We start from the raw sequence: 20,682 nt of genomic DNA on the forward strand, positions 1-20,682 counted from the left end.
TGATTAAAATGTGTCAAAATTGGGAGTGAGATGGATGACCAAATGTAGCTTATATATAGTGTGAAATTACACATTGGTTGGATATGGGAACGAAGCATCCTCTCCCTAACAATTATGAAGCTAACGACGATATGTAACGGGCTAAATCGACCATATATGTTAGTGGTCCGGGTGGTGTGCTAGCAAAGACACTGAACCCAAGTAATATCCCTTTTGTGGAAATCTTTCATAACAGACACATTTGTTAAAACTGTGAGCTGATGTGTGAGCTAATGCAATTCATAACCGACCAAAACTATATAGAGAATTCTCACCTATATAAAATAAATATATATAAAATAAATAAATTTAAGATTATGGATAATAAAAAGATAATAATAATGAGAGGGGAAAAGGGATGAAAAGGCAATGGGTGGAGGAGGTGGGCATGAAAGGCATGGGAGTTGTTTAACCTAAAAAAGACTGGTTCAACGGCTACATAACAACATAAATGATTAAATAAACAGAGAATAGAGTTGCCTGAATTGGGGAAAATTCGTTTGTACAGAACTCGATGCAATTCAGTGTACTGAATTGAAAGACCACACCACATGACTTTAAAAGTGGGTTAAAGAAGGCTACCCTTATAATGGAAGTCACCCACATAAACATATGTAAAATATAGCTGTATAATCTGGTAACACTCAGTCATCGTCAATATTTCAATTAAATAGTTAACATTACCACTATAGTTATGTTCCATAATATATGACTTTAAGATAGGATTCCCAATAATCCAAAGGGATGTGTTACCATATTGAAAACGCAACTCTAATTTACAAAATTTTCAAACTATCTCTTTCTAAATCAAAATTCACTCAAAAACTACCTAACAAAAATTTCCGATGGTTCCTACTCTCTTTTGGAAGCAAGTCCAATCTTTTCTTTGGAAAATCTTTCAATGTACGCCACAGAAGATGCTTCCTTCTGATTGTTGCACCATGAAGACAGCTAGCTAATTCATGTTGTAAACTCGGAAGGTAAATCGGGAAATCAAAGGCTTCTGTTTTGATGCCAACCAATTCTATCTTCGGATTGTATCGATCTGATTCAAATCCAGGAGCTCAAGAAGCAACAATGTGACATCTTTCACTTAATAAGATATCCGACTCCGAAATTACTCGGAAGTAACGGTCCTCCTCTCCAATAATGATTCTAAAAATGCTGAACACAGCTTACTCAGAGGGGGAAGTTCGTGTGATGAACCACTAAAGATGGTCTCCCAAGGCCTCTGTGATGGAACAGATGGGGCAGACAAGGTCTGATCCACCTTTGAGTCAAATTCTGGTAGTTCGCCATAGATAGCTTGATATCCAAATTTCCCTGTAATAATTTTCCAGATTAATAACACCATTGGATTGACATGATTTTTCCAAATGAAATGAATGCAAAAAAAGTCTAATCTGCAAACCATGGGATAAAATGCGAGTTCAAAAAAAAATCAACTTATGCAAACCACAAGAATCAAAATGGCACATGAAATCTCCTGAACAGTCAACCAGTAATAACGCATCGACAAAAAGCTATTTGTAATCCCAATTCGATCTAGATTTTTACTTTTGAGCCACCAAAACATTAGGAACTCAAAGGTCCTTCCCCAAAAATATGTAATTTATACATTACGCCTGCGCACGTGAATAAAATAAAGTTGTTACTAGAGAAAAGAGGATTTGTTACTAGAGAAAAAGTCAATGCCGGGTAGAGGATTTGTTACTAGAGAAAAGAGGATATTGTTAAGCAGATCATGACCAAGCTGAGAAACGTAGGCAGCACAGCTATAGAGATTCACACTGTTGATACGATTAAAATAGAAAATGATGTACCTCCTGTTTCTTCAAGGGCGTGATAACTCCCCTGCTTGGTCAAACTAAGCTCTTGTGCTTCTTTGCCAGATGGGTCAAATAGAGTATACTCGTGGTCACCATTGATATAAACAAGCCATGGATGGTCAAATTTCCCATCTGAACTATTGGAAGATTTTTTGGATCGAAGAAAAGCAAGACCCCCTCCCTGAGCCTACGGTGTACATCAACACTAATTAATTATTAAAAACAATTAAATAACTAACTATAAATAAGTAATAATTATTCAGAGGGGAAAAAAAGGATGCAGAAAATATTTTACCTTCCTAACAGACCAGGTATTCTGGGGAACAGGATCATTGGCATTAAAATGCAAGATCACTCCATCTCTCCCTTGAAAGGTTGAGTCATTAAATTGCAAGCGTACAGATTCGGGGATAAGGGCAAGAACAGCAAAAGAAGAAGTATCCACAGCACAGGCCACAGCTGTAGAAGCAAATCATGGACAGTCAAGATTAGAACAAATTCTATGGTCATGGCTCAAACGTCCTCTAAAACCATAAACAAAAGTATATTTTTATTTAGATAGTTCATGAACTGAATAACGTTCCAACGAAGGAGCTAACTGAAAGAAACGTGTCTTCATTTATCAGGACCCATTCTATGAGTAAAAAGTTATGGCCAAAAGGCAAAAAAAAAAAAAAAAAAAAAAAAAAAAAAAAAAAAAAAAANGGCTTATTGATCATTTGTTTTTCCTTACTAATTTGTGAAATTAGTCTTTTGCAGTTTAAGCTAATCAAAGAAGTGAATAGATCATCGCATGTTCAAGCCAAATAACACTTCAATACTTAGTTCGAGTAAAAGGACAAAGGAGAGTATTAGACCTTCTACATGAAGTTTGTATGACCAAGATACTGACAGTTTCGTCATACTCCAGACCGATAGTTGTGGTCTTGAACCTTGTGAAACAGATATAAGAAACTCAGAGTCTCCGGCAAAGGAAAGATTCACAATTGGCTGTCCAAAGTGAAAAAAACATGAATTCATGAGTGAGATGAATGCAGGTAATTATATCAAAATAGAAAATCTTTCTAGTTAGTAACTTGGCATTGGCAGAGCACATCAAAAGTTTTACTTCCATTTTCTTTCTTTCCTCATCAACTAAGAAAGTTTTTTTAGAAAAAAAGGAAAAGAAAGAATTTATAGTTCAAATACAGTATTCAAGCTTTAATCAGGGATTTCAGATCAAGAGAACTGGCAAAGCTTCCGATCCACCACCAAATAACATTACATCAATGTCACATAATGAAAATAATAAGAAAAGTGATTAAACACATAATGAGTTCACCTTTTGCGCTTTCAGAAAAAGATGATAATAATAATAAAAATAATAAATAATAACAATTATAAGCACAACCACTATATAGAAAAGAGGCATGCTAAACGTTCCTCCTATTGAAATACCAGCTAGACTAGCGCAAATTTACCGGTGCTTTCTATCTTAAATGGAAATATAGGCAAATATGTGAAAAATCCATGTACCGTAAGAGTCTCTCCAATAACAGCAATGAGGATATTCTGCTCGGGGTCCCATAATGTAATGACAGTTTCTGCAGCAACGGCCAAAACAGAGCCATCGGCAGAAAATGTCGCAGCATTCATTGACTTCTTTCTGTTAAAGCAGAATCTCACGTTAGAAAATTGGAAGAACAAAGACCATAACTTTCAAACACCAGAGTAACGTTCAGGTTTAGAAATTTTTGAAGGAAGAAAATTCTAAATCCAACCTACGCCTACAGTTATACAAAAAAGTAGCAAAACTATTTTCCCCACAACTCAGCAAACAGGAAAAAACTGCAACAACCTAAGCAGAAAATTTGAAACAAATGAATATAATGCATACTTGTAAGACCCAACTGAATGGCACATCCAACTCGAGTTTTGCTCTCCCTGAATTTTCTGACGTCCATCATTGCAAACCCATATCTAAACATAAAAAATAAAAATAAAATAAAACAATGGATTTCACTGCAGAAAATACTTTGATACGAAATTGTGTGTTTTTTTTTTTTTTTTCCAGCAGTACCTTGAAATCTCCACCATATGATGTACTTACAGCCATACGGCGATTAGGGTGGAAAGTGAGAGCAGAAATACCAGCATCCCTGTCAAATGGCAGTGCAAAGAAATTATGATCACAAGAACTTAGCCCTCATTGTCTTATCATCAGTAAGCTGTCGTAGATATATTAACTCCAATACAATAACCTTCCCAATAATTTTTCTAATGGCTTTGGAAATGGACCAAAAACAAACCTGTGGGGCTCATATACAACGGTTGACAAACTAAACCTTTTGTTTTCCAACTCAGAATCCCAAAATTTGAGACAACTAAGACCTCCAATTCCATCCTCAGGACTTCGAACTTCAGCAGTACTCATTAAAGAGCCATCTAGGGAGAGAGCCACTACAGTCACTACAACCTGTAGCCACAATATTCAGGAATTATGATAACTCGTTATACCACAATCATACATAATTCCTGCAGATATTATTTTCATGAAAAAAAAACACAATCAAGTTCACATACAGTGAGCTCTTCACTGGGTTGATGGTTCCTCTCACAAATTTGAACCTGCAAGCAGTACATGTAAGACACATTACACAACAAACAAGTACGTGTTGTTACCCCATTATTGACCAGTTCACAAGCCAATCAAGTAATCAATCCATTCTCACCTCACAAATTCCACAATCATCATATAAACTGTAGAACTGAATGCTGTAGTTCTCTGAACGAAGGGCAACTAGACCACCATTTTGATCGAAGGAAAATCCATTATTAGAGCCTTGACAAACATCCGGAAAAGAACAAGGAAGCTGAAAAGAATGCAACATAGGAAGTTGCAGTCAAATAAGGCTTGAAGAACAGTTAAACACAAATAACATATATAACCATTATTTCCTAATAAGACTACTAAATAATTGGTAAGAGTTTAAATTAGATAGATTTGTACAATCATCAAATTTTTATACGCTTGAAAAGCAGTAAGAGAACAAGGCAATAACATAAATGTATCAATCAGACCTGATGAAAGAGTGAACAATAATTTTATTTGACAGCAATATCTTGCATTTAAATGTATCAATCAGACCTACTTCAAGCCAACATGACAGAAATATTTTTTCTGACAGGAAGCATGACAGAATTATAAAAAATCGATCCTGTCATTATATAAGACAACTATGAACCAGGAAACCTGCATTTTTCTAGCATGGGCCAAATTTTTGGGCATATAAAACCGCAACATACATGAAGGAAACTACATACTAAACTAAGAAAATGCTGACAAAAAGAAAACGCTGAAAAACTTTTGTTTTACATAAAAGAACCCAAACATGAAAGAATATGCTTATATAGCTTTCATATTTGGGGTTTCTAGGGTGACTTCCATTCCCCTTAATATATCTCCCATGGCATGGAAGGTGGCATAGTCTACATTTGTTATTCAAACAATCTCATTCGTTCTAACGTTTGTAACCACTCACACATTACAAATTATAAAGGCCACTTCAATAAATAGAGAGAAATTGTAAAACGGCTGAAACAGACCTTGATCCCAGAGATGGACTTCAAGATTTCCATAGAGGGCATTTTCAGCAAATGAATTTGATTGTCTGCACAAGATACCTGAAAACCTAGCTTCAGTTTTAAACAAATGAACTGCAAAACAGCGGCAAAACATACTGGGTTATGAGAAAATGGATCTACTTACGGAAGCAAGCAGCGGGTCTGGAGAATCAGTAAAATACAATAGTGGTGATCCAATTCGTGGCAAATACTTTCTCTTCTCTGTGTCAAGTTGCCAAACCACAAGAACGCCCTCCTTCCCACCTTAAATAAGATTACGAGTCACGAAGATCAAATCTAATATGACAGGAAGTATTAAGCAATCATTAAGGACAGATAAGAATATTGACATTAAGTGTAACATAATATATCCAATAAGATGAACTGTAGATAATCACATGGATATTGAAGGTAGGAAGATGGAAGTAATTAACTTTAGACTTGCTAAATTATTACATGTCACCCCTAAAGAACGTGAATATGCAATACATTTTATTCTCCAATACATTCATGTATGTGACTTGTACCATCATCAACACTTGAGAAACTGCATCAACTACATATAGCAAATAACCGAGTATCCCAGTGGACCATCTCATGCAAGAAGACCAGAAAATTATTCAAAATTTTCCGGACCTACCAATTGCTACCAATGAGAAGTCATTGCCGAACATGTAACTAACATACATTTTCCATTATGAAAAACAAGGATGTATTCCCATTCCCAAATGTTAAGTCTTAATATTTTACCTGAATAAAGATATGTCCCATCAAAGGAGAAAGAGAGAACAATCACTTCAGCAGGATGCCAGTGCCATGTGGAACAAGAATCGGCATCATCATTTCCTCTAACTCCTGGTTTATCTTCATCCTCAAAAGCTTTTTTTCCAGTTTCTTTACCAGAAACAGAAAATGTCCGATTACCAAATCCCCTCCATGTTAAAATTCTCCCGGTCACATCACCTGCAGCTACCATTCTTTGGATTGGGTGAAATGCAAGAACTGTCAAGTCTTTTGTGTGATGCAGAGTAATTCTTTTAGCCCCTACACTTTCAGACTCCACTTCTGGCACCTTCCACACATGAATTTTGCGTTTATTCCGGATGCCAAAGAATCTCCCCGTCGAGCTAATAGTTATATACTCAGGTTGTTGAGTCTGTCAAGAAAGGGAACGCACTATCATTCACAAATTCAAGCCGCAAGTAATAATGTATTGATTTAGTAAATCTTTCCAAAACATCCATAGGACTCTAGAATTTAATGCACAACTGCTGCGTTTTACACCCATATTATAGTCATGGATGTTTAGGCCAATATAAGAACATCTCAATTGTGTTTTACACCCATATTATAGTCATGGACGTTTAGGCCAATATATGAACATCTCAATTGATTTTACAGGACAACTACCCAAGCCTATCATGTTTGTCTCAATACTTCCCCAGACAATAGCCTTGAACTTAAACATGTAGAGTAATACATAATATTCAAGTGAATAAATATTTGTTCCTAATAAGCAACTATGAAAGCATTAGGGATAATGAAGAGAATCTTAGTTTGCACCTCAGCCAAAATGACTCCAGCAGCCAAGCGAGACTTGGTTAAGTTACACTTAAGGATTTGTCCGTTTGTAGGCACCGGCTTGTTATCCTTCACTTTTATATTTTCAACTGATACATAAGCAAAAAGATCACGGGATTTTGAATCCCTCTCCTGCGGTTGGCCTAGGAAAGAAGGGATGACCTGAGGAAAAGAAAGCATGCAAAACAAACTATTTAGTAACTGAAAGAACCAACATACTGCATTACAATACAGAGTATGGTGCAACACACACATCATTGTTCTATGCTCCATTCATTCAACTGATATTATCATCCCATGTCCAAATTCTACATATTGATTCTATGTTCCAACTCCCTTTTAGGAATAAACGTCAACCAAAGTACCAAAGTACCAAAGTCTATATTTAATGAAGTTTCATTACTTGCTCCAACTTCTCATAGCAGAATAGGGAAACAGACTCTAAAATATTTTATATCATTGGCGACAGGAACATTGATATATTACTTCCCATTAGATAGGACAAAACCATTTCTCTAAAATAAGTTTCACTATCTTCTAACCCCATGGAGTCTGAACCTCCAACGACAATTAGTAGAAGCACCGTTGCATAATGAAAAGGGAGAGCAGAAAAAAATCACTTCCCAACAAGAAGTTGAAATTGAACCAAATAATTTCAAAGCCTAGATTTTACTGCCTTCTTCAAAAATAAAAAATAACAAATCATACGCAATACTGAGACTCAGAAGACAAAGAACTAGCTAACCATGGAATGAACCGGTAGCTGAATATCTACGGTCTTCATGAGCTCCGGCACCGAGAAATCCCAATAGCGAATAGTTCCGTCAAGTGAGGTAGTCCAACAGAAGCACAACATCTTACTAGCTTGACTAGACGCCGGCACCACGGTGACCGATGTCACCAAGGCCTTGTGACCCTCCAATGATGTAATCTGGTCCAAAACGAATGAAGTGTTACAATATTTGATATATAGCATTTGGATACAAAGGCAAACACTAAAGCATTCACCTGCAAACCAGTGGAGGTACTGAAGATGGAGACGGAGTTGGCCGTGCAGACAAGAAGCCGCTTGGCGTCATTGGAGAAAGCTGGAGGTGCTGAGACGTAGCTCTTCCCACCGCAAATCATTGTAGGAGAGAGAACCTGCAAGTATGGTAAGTGGTGAATCCCTCGGTTCCTCCTAACCCTAGCGAGTGGTGAGATAATCCCTCCTCCAGCGATGAGGAAATCCCTCGGTTCCTCCTAAAGCCCTAGAGTATCTGGTAAACCCTAGCGAGTGGTGAGATCCTCCTCGATGCTTCCTCCTGGTAAACCCTAGCGAGTGGTAAGTACCTCCTCTCGATGCTTCCTCCTGCAAAGACCGACAAAGCCCTAAACCATCTGTTAAACCCTGATATTTTCAGCCGCCTGCTTCGTACACAAAACAATATTACAAAAATAAAAAATAAAAAAATCCTATTAATGCTCGGTTATATAGTATTTTTTAAAAAATTATATGCATTGCATTATTGTTTTATATTTTGGTTATGAATATGTTACTCACAAAACTCTACCACCATCAAAAATCTTGTTTCATATTAATATCTTAAAATACGTCAATAAAATAATAATTTAATAACATATTTATATAATAATTTAAATGTTAAATTTCAAGTTAATAAGAGATAACAATATTCAAAATTATAAAATAAATCTCTAAATTTTCGAATTTATTAAAATGCATGCATCTACTCGCCTAAAAAATATACCAATTTCAAAATAAAATTAAAAAAAAAATGCTAAACTTCTAATTTAATAATTTTTAATTATTAATATATATATTCCCAATACCTTCCTACAACAACAATTTAAGTTCATTATTAATATATGTGGTTTGTTTTAACTCGTTGCGGGTACAGTCCTTAGCCTCACTCCTTTTAAAGATACAAAAGTTTGTATACCCTTATAAGGAATACTTAGTTCTCATCTCCAACTGACATGACATGAGATATCACACTTTATCCCTTTTATGGGCCAACGTCTTTGTTGGCACACCGCTCGATATCGATTCTGATACCATTTGTAACTGCTCAAACCTATCACTAACACATATTTTTCTTTTTGGACTTTCACTTTTGCACTCTAAGTAAAACATTCTTCCCTTCGAAATGCATTAACTTGTACCATCATTCTCCAGCTAAGATATTATACAATCCACCATGGAAACTGATGCCTTCCATAAAAAGGTAATTCCACCGCCATGTTCTTATGGCACTCCATCATTTCTATAAACTACAACATTCATAACAAATAAAAAAATAAAAACCCTTTAAGAGGATTTGCCTATAACTTGGATGGATGTAGCCAAACATTGCCTTCATTATAAGGACACAAATAACCAAAAAAAGTAATTCAAAATACATAAGCCAAAGGTTTAGCTTCAAAAGAACAAAGGAGAGATCAAACACGAGACAACGATACGACCAAATTGTGTCGATTTTTTAGACGGAATCACATTCCAAGATGGCTGCCCAGTTCTTCATCAGCATTCTTATAAACAATCAGATCCACATCCACTTCACTCATTGCATAGCTAAGGTGTATATAGTTTCTCTACTGTCCAAAGCTGGGGAGTTCCTACAAATGTATAATAATTTTGATTCTTGATATCAAAACAAAACCAACCAAACATGTTAGCATGAGCTAATTTTGAGCACCTGTTACACGCTCTGGGCCTTGCTCAACTGTTCCTTTGCTTTAATGTCTCCAGTTTCCTGGGAAAAGATGCTAGAATTCAAGATAGAAAAACAAGAGCGGAAAGCAGATAAGCTGCACTACTTAATCCTATGCTTTCATTCAATGAAAATAAATGAAATACTTAATGGAAACGTAGCATAAGTTAGAGACATACTTCGCTTCAAAGTTACTTCATATAAAAGTACTGCAAGTTTGCTTCATATGAAAGTTTATCATTTGGCCAAAATTATAGACTATGGAGGGGAAACGATAGGTGTAACCGCTCAAGCTCATCACTAATTATCCGCTTTGGTCCATTACATAGCACCGTCAGTCTCATGGTTTTAAAACGCGTCTACTAGGGAGAGGTTTCCACACCCTTATAAGAATGCTTTGTTCCCCTCTCCAACCGACGTGGGATCTCACAATCTTCCTCTCACTTGGAGGCCCAGCGTCCTCAATAGCACACTGTCTGGTGTCTAGCTTTGATACCATTTGTAACAGTGCAAGCCTACCGCTACTTTTGCCCATTACGTACTGCTATCAGCCTCACAGTTTTAAAATATGTCTACCATGGAGAGAGTCTATGTAAGATCTCACATCGGTTGAAGAGGGGAACGAAGCATTCCTTTTAAGGGGGTGGAAACCTCTACCTAGCATACGCACTAACGAAGCATTCCTTTTAAGGGGGTGGAAACCTCTACCTAGCATACGCACTAAAGTGGACAATATCTACTAGCGGTGGGCTTAGGTTGTTATAGTCTAGCCCTCTCGTACGGATGTGTCAAGGACGAACATCAGAGGATTTGGGAAATAATAGCAATAAATTTCAGAAAACAAGACACAAGAATATGCAATTTACTGCTATGAATTTGACCAGATGCATACCAATCCCTTGCTCTCATAATAGTCATCGAGTGCCCACTGATACTTGGATTGATTTAACCCCAACCAGCGAGCCAAATGATCATCCAAGCTTGAATGTGCTGCAAAATTGCCACTAATTTTCTTTAGTTTTCTTAATCTCTTCTTTCCCCCAATTCCCCAAACATTAATACAGTTCTTACTACCAAATTGTCTCCCGGGTGCCCTAATATCCCAACATTACATTCAAATAAAGCAAAAACAAGAAACTCAAATCACAGAGCCATTTTCCAGAACAGAGCAACGCATTATAAAAATTACCATTCTGCACTTTAGAGACGGCGTTTCTGAAGAATCCAGCGACAGAAGCATTCCCATTCGGCACAGACTTATCGTACTGCTGAGGCGGAGGCTGAACGGGAGGCGGCTGAATGACCTTCTTAGGAGATTCAAACACCGGTGGAGGCTGAGAGGCCGGGGAAGGCGTCGCCGGCGGGGTCATGAACACGGTGTAGGGTCCAATTTTTCCGATCAACGGAGGCGGCGTAGATTCACTGTTGATAGGCATTCTGAATGCGAAGGGAAATCTAGCGTCGACGATGTAGAAAGAAGAAGGAGGCTTTAGGAGTTGCAGGGAAATTTGGAGAAGGAATTTTGCTTTACCTCTGGTTTAAGCCGAGAGGGTATTTTGATTTTTGCTCACTGAACCACAGTGTTCAAAGAGTGGTGAACGGATCGCACGCAACCCGAGTTCAATGTTTAACTCGTTGGATCTTTGTCTTTCTTTTCAATCTTCTCCTAACTTGCCCCTCGTTTTACTAAAAATTTCGGATTTGCCCTTCTATGATTTTGCATTTGAAGTTCATGCCCACTGTCCTGTCAGTGACAATGGCTATTGGATCTCATAAGCCATCCCTACAAGGCGCCATCACCAAGCCTATGCCTGCTAAACAGGAACATTAACTCTCAGTGTTCATCATGTTCATGAAGGCGCCTCGTAGAAAACAGAGGTGCTGCAGAGCAGGTCTTCTTAGCTTTTCTTCATTAGGCATTTGATGCTTACGTCAATCATGAACATCTCAGTGGGCTATGCTTGGTGGGAGGTTACTGGTGTAAGATCTCGGGTCAGTTGGAAGAAAAACAAAGCATTTCTTAAACCATGAGGCTGACGACGATATGTAACAGACCAAAGTGGACAATATCGGTTAGTGGTGGGCTTGGGCAGCTACAAATGGAATAAGAGCTAGACACCAAGTTGTGTGTTAGCGAGAACGTTGGACTTCCAAGAGGGTGCATTGTGAAATCTCACATCGGTTTGAGAGAATAACAAAACATTTCTTATAAAAAGTGTGGAAACTCCTCCCAAGAGATAGCGATACGTAACGGGATAAAGTGGACAATATCGTGAATGGTGTCACATTCTTATCGGAAAGAGACAGAACTCTGCCCCAGTAAGATTGTTTTCAACCATCTACCCCGTCTATTTATTCATCAAACAATGGTACAACGCAGGAGAAATTTGGTGTAAGATCTAACATGGACATCCTACAGAAATGATGGCTGCTCTATACCTGCAAGAGAGCATTGTCATCCAAGCTTTGATATTTGCAACTCGATCTCGCATCTGGTACTACGTCGAACGACTTGACTTGCTATCAAGAAATTCGTTGAAGTAATCCTTTTTCCAGGCGCAAGTAGATGAGGAATACACAAAGAAAACAAAGATCATATCTGAATCAAAGTGATTTTAAAGGTACAATGAATAAGAAATGTTCAAAAGAATTAATATTGAATAAAGTGCGCCTTATTTTTCTATGAGATCTCACATTGGTTATAGAGGAGGATGAATCCCTCTTTATAAACGTATGAAAACCTCTCCTTAACCTACATATTTAAAAATCGTGAGGCTAACGGCGATTCGTAACGGACCAAAACGGACCATGTTTGGCTAAATAATTGTTTGGTACACTCCATTGGATTTGGATCTACAGCGTTGGGATGGGCCGGTGAGTCCATTGGACTTTATGAAGTTAGCACTATAATTAATTCCTAATAATAATAATAATAATTATAATATTAAGTTAAGGAATGATTTAAGACAATCAGATTGCCTACTACAACTTGAAACCTTGGTAGTAAACAAATTAAAATTAGACAATAATTGAGGGAATTATAAATTGAAACAAATTAAATTATTTAAAAAAAGGCATTAAGGCAACGTGTTATGAAGAGGATATTGTAAGAAAATGGAGGATGAGGTATTGGATCCAGAAGTGATAAGCTTCGGTCCCAACTCAAAAATTAAAAATATTATTATTTAGACAGATTCCTGTGGTCCCATTTTCCCCATGCTTTTCTGTTTTTTATTGGTCAAATTTTAAATAATAATTCTTTTTTAATTTTGTCCTGATTGATTCGGAAGTCATACCTCGAATCTGATGCAATGAACGAGGAACCTAAATTGAACCATCAATTTCCTTTTTTTTTTCTTTTTTAAAAAATAAAATAAAATATTAGTTTATTTTCAAAATTGCTAATTTCTTGTTGGAACTTTCCTCCCATCAGTACGCTAAAGATTTTCTCTTTTTCCCTTTTCCTTTTTTCTCACATATAGCTTTTTTAATTCCATTTATAATTTTCAATTACCTTAATTTTTATTTAAATTTTATATCAATAATAATAATTCAATGTCCCTTTATTTTCATATACTATAGAAATTCTGTCTTTTTTTTTTATATATGACGTAACATATTTTCTTTTTGTTATTTCACCTTTCATTTTCGTGTTCCAGTGATAATTATAACAAATTGAGTACCAAAAGAAAAAAAAAATCGGTGTTTTGTTCTTTCCTAAATAGAAGTAAAGAAAGGTGAGAACAAATATTTATATTTTTTTTAAAGATAAGGATCTAATATAAATCTTATCCCGATTTAAACAATGGTTACGTCATATATAATAATATTGAATTTTTTAAATTAAATCAATCCAAATATAGAGATTCCTCATTGATGGAAGTATATTCCCTCCCAACTCACTTTCAACGTCATCCCTATTTAATTTTTATTTTTATTTTAGTCCCTAAATTTTAGATTTATTAATCCTTTTCATTTTAAAAATTGTGGGTTTATTTTAATTTTTGAAATAAAAAAGAATGATCTTTTTAATTCTTATATTTAGTTTTTTTAACAAAAACAAAGTGACTTCGTGAAAAAATATAATATATATATATATATATATATATGTGTATATGTATATATATATCTATACACCGAAGAGTATGGTGAATCAACCACATCACCCACCCAAACAAAACAAGTCATGTCACAAAGTGGACAATTAGATCTCATTCAATTTATGGATAAACACAACCCTTTGATGATGGGAAAGGAATCATTTGCCCCTCTCCCACTTCCTTGGATGGGTGATTGACACGTGTCACCTACTATAATACTTCAAATCCACCACAATCAAATATTTTTCGATTTGACTCGTTACGTGTTGTCGCTAACCTCACGATTTTAAAAAAAACGTCTGTTAACAAGAGGTTTCTACACCTTTATGATGAATATTTCATTCTCCTCTCCAACCGATGTGGGATTTCACGGTTTACTAGTACTGGATTTGAGCAATTATACTTCCAAACTCTCAATCTCTCAATCCTCTATTTATTTTTTTTTTTTCATTTTTTTAAATAAAATTAAAATTAATTTAATGAAATTTCTTTCCGATATACTAAAATTTGATTATCGAAATATGAGTTTAAAATAAAATATTAAGACAATCCATCCATGCAAATTATCTAATAAAGTTTTGCATTCAATGTCAACAAAAATGGTTGATTGACCTAAAAATAAATCACATGGCATGTTTTATATGGTCCCCTCTTCTCTCGTTCCTAAACTATTGAAAAGCATTCGGTTCTATATGCATAATTTTTTTTCTCAATATCTTTAATGCTTTAATAAATAATTGACAACACACGACTATTCGACAATAATACGTTAGATGTTATTCGATCATTTCTATAATCTTAAATATATTAATAGAATTTAAAATTAAATTAAATTAAATATATATCACGAAAGTGTCCATCAACTTCATATATCTAGATTTTATAAAACGACTCTTAAAAAAAATACGTAAAATGAATAATTGGAAAGAATAATCTAAAATATTTTTATATAAATTATAATTTTTTTATTATATTAGTGTTAATAATCCTAAAATTAGTATATTGGTAATTTTGAGTTAAACTCAAACAATAATAACAACAATAAAAAAATAATAATTCATTCATCTATGTGACATAAATTTTTCTATTATATTTATTACTATAATTATAAAAACGGTGGAGACAACAACAACCTAACAACATAACAACACATATAAGGGACATAATTTGACATGTTTTATATTAAATTTTAAATTTTTTTCAGAATTTTCAAATGTATTACGACTTTGAAATTATTTTTAGAACAAGAAATATTTTTTTGTTAAAATATATAAATGATGAAAATTAACACGTCAGCACAAAAATTAAAAAAAAAAAAATGAATGTAACATTATTTATAGACGTCAACATGATGTTATAAATATTAAATAAAACAAAAAAGTATCAAATATTATTTCTAAAATAAAATTTAAAAATTATAATAAAATAATTTCATAATAGGATTTGGGTCACATCTTAAACCTACAAAAACATAATAATAATAATAATAATAATAAGAAGAAGAACTTGAATGGTTACTTTCTTTACTTAATCCCGAGGAAAAGGTAGCACTTAGTGTGCTTCCCATTAGTTCCCTAATACATGAATCATTAATTAATTAATTAATTAAAACTTTTTTAAGGCATATAACTTGCATGCCAACACTATTTTTATTTATTTATTTATTTTTGGTATCCAAATAATCTTTTAGAAAGAGGTTTGTGTTGTCTTTAATATCCCTTTTCCCTAAAGGAAATCCTTTTTAGTTACCTTATAAGTTTAATTAAAATTTAAAATTTATATAAGTATTTTATGAATTTAAGGAAAATAAAATTAAAGAAAAAATTAGGTAAAGGGAATCTGAAGAGGATAAGGATGAAAGCAAAAGAAAAAAGAGAGAAGATAATAGGGGAGAGAGAATTTTAGAGAGAGAAAGTTAGAGAGAGAAATTTAGAGAGAGAAAGAGAAGGGAGGGTATGATGGCCCACAAAGGTTAAGGGATGTGCCTTCCTTACCCTACAAAGCGTGCTCCTTTCTAATCCAATTCACTGCCCACCACACCACTTTTATAATGCTTGCTGTCTTTCTTTTCTTTTTTCTTTTTTCATTTTTAAAAAATAAAAATTATATTTTTTTTGTCTTCTTTCTTTTTTCCCACCACCTTTTGTCTTTCTTTCCTAAGATTTTCTCATTCAATCTCAAACACATTCTCTCATCTATATGTCCCTTCCCTTCTCCCATCTCCCTCCTCACCACTTCTCTCTCCTCCAAACCCCCCAAATATACACCTAAAACCGAGATCCCACGTCGATTCCAGAGAGAAACAAGTGTCTGCAATAACACTAAATCTCGAGGTTAGATTGTGAGATCTCATATCGATTAGAAAGATGAACAAGTGTCAAAGAAAACATTTACCCCGAAAGGACCGGATTATGAGATCTCACATCAATTAGAGAAAGAAACAGAACATCTTTTTTATAATGGTATGAAAACTTGTTTAGAGAAAGACAACCGTCAAAAAAAATATTTTAAATATATTTTTTGATTCTCCATCCCCATTACAACAAGTGGCACCTCTAAATCAGTTCCTCTAATTGTCCCACTCTAACTTCCATCCATTTATTGCCACCTAGCTAAAATATAAATCACTTATTTACATTATTTTTTTAAGTGGCTCCAAACCTACCAAAACTATAGTAAAATAATTGCACATATAATTAGAGTATACGAGATATCAATATGATTGATAATTATGTTAATTGATTACCCTTTTATTAAGTATAATCAATTAATTGAGAATTATATGCTACTCAAATATGAATATTAAATTAATTATAATTAAAAATACATTTCATTTAACAAATTATTTTACTAACCAATTGGGACAGTTTTGGTAGCTAAAAAGACAAAACACAAATTTCAAAATCGGAAATTATAAAATTGGAGAGAATCATACAAATTTATATAAAATAATGTTTAAAAAATGCGTGTTACAAATGCATAACGTCAATACTATGATGTAATTATCTTAAGTAATTGCCATTAAAAATACATCAATCGCTTATCATTTGTGAATCTAAACCCTATCTGACTGTTAAGGGTCAATAGGAAATAGGGCATGTGCATAACCCACATGGACAACCATGCATGTCACAAGGACATTAAAAAATTATGATTTGAGATAAGACCTTAGTTAATTATAATATTTTTAATACATGTCTTTTTTTATTAAATAATAGAATAATGAATGCATCTATATAATTTTTTATTATTTATCATTTTCGGCGGGAGAGAGTTAAATTACCTCTCTAATTGATCAACATGATTATGGATTTAGTACGACAAAAAAGAAAAAAAAATATTTTAATTCTCATAATAAAAAGATAATAGGACGAATTTGATACTTAATAATGAGTTGATTTATTTAGAAAAAAAATGGAGAATATTAGTAACACTTCTTGAAAGGGACTATCCAATTTGTATTTAAGAATAAACTTTTGTGGTAATTTTTCATTAAAAATTCACACTACCTCATCACACCTTTCTAAGCAAATTACTATATATATATATATATATATATATAATTAATTAATTAATTATTTTTTATTATACCATCAAAACTTAATTTCTAAAAATATTCTGAGTGGGCCATCTTCCAAGAAAAAAAAAAAAAAAAAAAAAAACCCAATAAGATTACTTCTCTATTGAGTTTCCAACCCCCAAAAGAATATAATATAAAATAATCTAACAATATTTTCAACACTTCATATATTTGTCCTATTCTATGAATGAATAAATTTTATACTAGGTTGTCACACCCCATGAATTTATTCCACTATTTGATTAATATATGTCTCTTCTTATCGTAATATTGAAATTTAAATTTTTAAAAATTAAGTTGAATATTCGATTATATTTTTATTTTTGTTTATAATTGAAACAAGAGGTAACGAAGATATGGAAGGATTTTCAGTCCGAGTTTGACTCGGTGGCATCTCTAGTTCACTCGACCGAAACCGAAAGAGAAGGATTAAATAAAAGAGATAAAGGATGAGCAGGCCAACATATAAAATAAAATGGAGAGGAAGTGAGGCATGTGGGTGTGATTTGGGATGAGGAATTGTTGGGGTTAGGGATATATATATTATATGAAGCTTTTGAAGGAAAGCGATGTGGGAGGAAGTTTCCCTTTTTTTCAATCCCAAATCTATAGCTATGAGTTGCTTAGTTTTGTCATCCATTTCTGGTTACATTTTCTTTTCCTTTTCCATTTCTTTTTACTGTAATCATAACTCTCAACCCCATAAAAACAAGAACAAAAAATTCGAAGCTTTTGAAAGCCTTGTAAAAGATGAAGAAGATGAAGCAGCAAAGATTGAATCAAAATGATGGAATGTGAGGCCAAAGTGTTTTGTTGTGTACAGTGAGTGATTCAATCCAAATCATGAAAGTTGATGTTTGTGAATAATTTAATGGAAGGAAGGAGGAAGAAAGAGAAAGCATAAAGTTTCCACCATTGATGCATATCTTGAAAGCTTCCAAGAGCTGTCTGGAATATCTTGTTCACAGGCATGCATACAAACTGGCTCATGTTTAGGACTGTCATTTGTTTTTATTATCAATACTTTCCTGGCCCCCACCTCCCTCCTCCTCCTCCCTCCGCTCATTCCGGAGAGAAACAAAACATTCTTTATAAGAGTGTAGAAACATCTCCCTAGATATGTAACAGGCCAAAACGAACCATATTTGTGAGCAGTGGGTTTGATCTATTTCAAATGGTATCAGAAGGTGGATTGTGAGATCCCACGTCGGTTGAAGAGGAGAACCCACGTCTCTCCCTAGATATGTAACGAGCCAGAACAGACAATATTTGGTAGCGGTGGAACCATCCTTATACAATAATACAGCCTGATACCCAATACAATCTTTATACCATACTTTACAACTCTTTCTTTCTCTCTCTCTCTTTTATGTCACCAAATATATAGAACACATTCCAAACCAGCTTTCTTATTGCCTCTGCCTCCTCCACAGCCTGTCAAACCTGAATTATTAGCACCAGGGATTCTAATTTTATAGTCAGAGGCTGTTTGCTTTACTGTTTCTTCCAAAGCAAACCAAAGGGAAGGGATATTTTTGGTGATTTGATTGGAGGCTTTGTTCATATTCATCAGGGAATTGGAAACTGGAAACTGGAAACTGGATTTGTTTTGATGCCCACCAAAGCTTTGGCTTTGGCATGAAGAACACAGAAGAAGAACATGTTCAATGATCATCATCCTCCTGGCTGCTCTTTCTCTATCAGGTCAATCCCACTTCAAATCTCTTCACTTTTTCATATCCAAATCTCTACTTTTGCTGCAGATTCGATGGGTTTGTTTAAATCCCAGAAGAAAAACGAATCAAAATGCTTCTAAATTTGCTGGGATTGCTCAATTATCAGTGATTTTAACCACAAATCCTCTGTTTTTCTCTGTCTTAACCCTTCTGAGAAATTCATCTGATAGAGCACATTTTAAAGGGCTAGGAAGAACCACCTACTAGATCTCTCTCTCTCCATCACCAAAAGATTGAATTTTGCAATTTGAACTCATTACTTCCTTGATGCATGCCTTAATTTTGCCTTAGACAGTAGAAATTGGTGAAGTAGACTCTGTCTCCATCGACATCTCAGTGGCTGTACACAATTCACACCCACCCCACTTAATTGTCAAACATAACTTTTGGCTAAATTTTCTTTGTGGGTTTCAAGAATGTTTTGTCTTTGTAGTCCTACATTATTTTTGATACCCATTTGGTTTCAGGCATGGGAACAAGACTTGAACCCACTTTCAATCCTTTACCCAACTCTGCCCACACTACCAACACCTTCATAGTTCGAAGAGTGCATGAGTGGCACGATTTTCAGAGCTCAACAACAAGGCTTCCCCACAAATTCTATACTTCTGCCATGACTGGATCACTTGACAAGATGCTGCAAAAAGGAGATGTGGATGCCATAAGAAAGACAATGCAGGGGCATGAAGATGTGTTCAAGAATCAGGTAAGATAGAGTTTATAGGCGTTTGTTGAAGCAAAACTGGTTGAATTTGAATATATGGCTTGCAGGTGAAGGAACTCCATCGGCTGTATAGTGTTCAGAAGATGCTGATGGAAGAGGTGAGGAGAAAATCAATGAACCATTTGCAGTTCAAAAACAGGGAAAATCAAACAGAACAGAGCAGTGGAGGGGGACTGATTTTGAAGCTTCAAAGCTTGAGATCAGATGATCCGAGCAGTGGGAGCTGTTCTGGAGACAACATGAGAATAATGTCAAGAGGGTTTGATCTTGAAAGGCCTGCAGAGGAGGACATGTCGACGGGAGTTAGCGCTGTCGACGAAGACCGAGCCGGGCCAAGCAAGATGAACACAGGTGATGGTTGTGAAGAGGAAGACAGTGATGTTGAGCTAACTCTAAGCATTGGTGGTAGTGTCAGGAAGAAGAGATCAAAATCAGAAAGAGGTGAAGAATGCAGTGACCCAAGCACACCCATGAGCAGCTCAAGTGGTACATGTGATCAGGAAACAAAACGGCCACATTGGCTGTTCCAAAGTTTAAAGCTCAAGTAGAAGAAGCTGATAACAAGAACAGGTTCACAATATTAACAAAATTTTATCCAATTGAGATTCTAATAAAAGGGATGTCTGAGATGCCCATTTGTGGCTGCATATACAACTCTTGTTTTTCTATACTCTTACTCCATTTCCATTTCTTTCTCCGAAAGGCAACCGCCTAAGCCAACCACTAGCAGATATTGATATTGTTCTCTTTACACTTTTCAAGTTTTAAAACGCGTCTAC

The 20,682-nt window shown here is 34.9% G+C and overlaps 3 protein-coding genes across 5 annotated transcripts; 1 reads left to right on the forward strand and 2 right to left on the reverse strand.

The window, feature by feature from the left end:
- Positions 1-650: 650 nt before the first annotated feature.
- LOC111779827 (WD repeat-containing protein 75) lies at positions 651-8,469 on the reverse strand. The gene is made up of 16 exons (XM_023659987.1): positions 8,061-8,469; positions 7,798-7,983; positions 7,035-7,214; positions 6,222-6,627; positions 5,617-5,735; positions 5,454-5,531; positions 4,580-4,720; positions 4,431-4,475; positions 4,157-4,323; positions 3,928-4,006; positions 3,745-3,827; positions 3,384-3,513; positions 2,726-2,858; positions 2,164-2,327; positions 1,863-2,055; positions 651-1,362 (listed from the first exon to the last, which is right to left on the reverse strand). Exons 1-16 carry the CDS (start codon positions 8,178-8,180, stop codon positions 1,157-1,159), a joined length of 2,430 nt encoding a protein of 809 aa, XP_023515755.1. The 5' UTR covers positions 8,181-8,469; the 3' UTR covers positions 651-1,156.
- Positions 8,470-9,272: 803 nt separating this feature from the next.
- Positions 9,273-11,390, reverse strand: LOC111779829 (branchpoint-bridging protein-like). 2 transcript variants are annotated; one of them, XM_023659990.1, is made up of 4 exons: positions 10,953-11,390; positions 10,656-10,753; positions 9,749-9,805; positions 9,273-9,657 (listed from the first exon to the last, which is right to left on the reverse strand). In XM_023659990.1, the coding sequence occupies exons 1-3, from the start codon at positions 11,197-11,199 to the stop codon at positions 9,752-9,754; spliced, it is 399 nt and encodes a 132-aa protein (XP_023515758.1). In that variant the 5' UTR covers positions 11,200-11,390; the 3' UTR covers positions 9,273-9,657; positions 9,749-9,751. The 2 variants fall into 2 exon arrangements, with proteins under 2 accessions (XP_023515758.1, XP_023515757.1); XM_023659989.1 differs by having other exon boundaries at positions 9,273-9,668; positions 10,953-11,389.
- Positions 11,391-18,774: 7,384 nt separating this feature from the next.
- LOC111779630 lies at positions 18,775-20,571 on the forward strand. Of its 2 annotated transcripts, none has more exons than XM_023659718.1 (3): positions 18,775-19,147; positions 19,647-19,885; positions 19,957-20,571. In XM_023659718.1, the coding sequence occupies exons 1-3, from the start codon at positions 19,111-19,113 to the stop codon at positions 20,449-20,451; spliced, it is 771 nt and encodes a 256-aa protein (XP_023515486.1). In that variant the 5' UTR covers positions 18,775-19,110; the 3' UTR covers positions 20,452-20,571. The 2 variants fall into 2 exon arrangements, with proteins under 2 accessions (XP_023515486.1, XP_023515485.1); XM_023659717.1 differs by having other exon boundaries at positions 18,792-19,147; positions 19,951-20,571.
- Positions 20,572-20,682: the final 111 nt, after the last annotated feature.

Source organism: Cucurbita pepo, chromosome LG18 (assembly GCF_002806865.2).
Source record: "Cucurbita pepo subsp. pepo cultivar mu-cu-16 chromosome LG18, ASM280686v2, whole genome shotgun sequence".
Classification (NCBI taxonomy): Eukaryota; Viridiplantae; Streptophyta; class Magnoliopsida; order Cucurbitales; family Cucurbitaceae; genus Cucurbita; species Cucurbita pepo.

Excerpts from the sequence above, each read along its gene's own strand:
- LOC111779827 (XM_023659987.1), bottom strand. The coding sequence starts at position 8,180 with ATGATTTGCGGTGGGAAGAGCTACGTCTCAGCACCTCCAGCTTTCTCC. Across the intron at positions 4,476-4,579 it reads ATGATTGTGGAATTTGTGAG|GTTCAAATTTGTGAGAGGAA; the intron begins GTGAGAATGGAT and ends TACTGCTTGCAG. Across the intron at positions 2,056-2,163 it reads ATACCTGGTCTGTTAGGAAG|GCTCAGGGAGGGGGTCTTGC; the intron begins GTAAAATATTTT and ends TGTACACCGTAG.
- LOC111779829 (XM_023659990.1), bottom strand. The coding sequence starts at position 11,199 with ATGCCTATCAACAGTGAATCTACGCCGCCTCCGTTGATCGGAAAAATT. Across the intron at positions 10,754-10,952 it reads CGTCTCTAAAGTGCAGAATG|CACATTCAAGCTTGGATGAT; the intron begins GTAATTTTTATA and ends GCAATTTTGCAG. Across the intron at positions 9,806-10,655 it reads ATTATGAGAGCAAGGGATTG|GAAACTGGAGACATTAAAGC; the intron begins GTATGCATCTGG and ends ATCTTTTCCCAG.
- LOC111779630 (XM_023659717.1), top strand. The coding sequence starts at position 19,111 with ATGATCATCATCCTCCTGGCTGCTCTTTCTCTATCAG. Across the intron at positions 19,148-19,646 it reads GGCTGCTCTTTCTCTATCAG|GCATGGGAACAAGACTTGAA; the intron begins GTCAATCCCACT and ends ATTTGGTTTCAG. Across the intron at positions 19,886-19,950 it reads AAGATGTGTTCAAGAATCAG|GTGAAGGAACTCCATCGGCT; the intron begins GTAAGATAGAGT and ends TATGGCTTGCAG.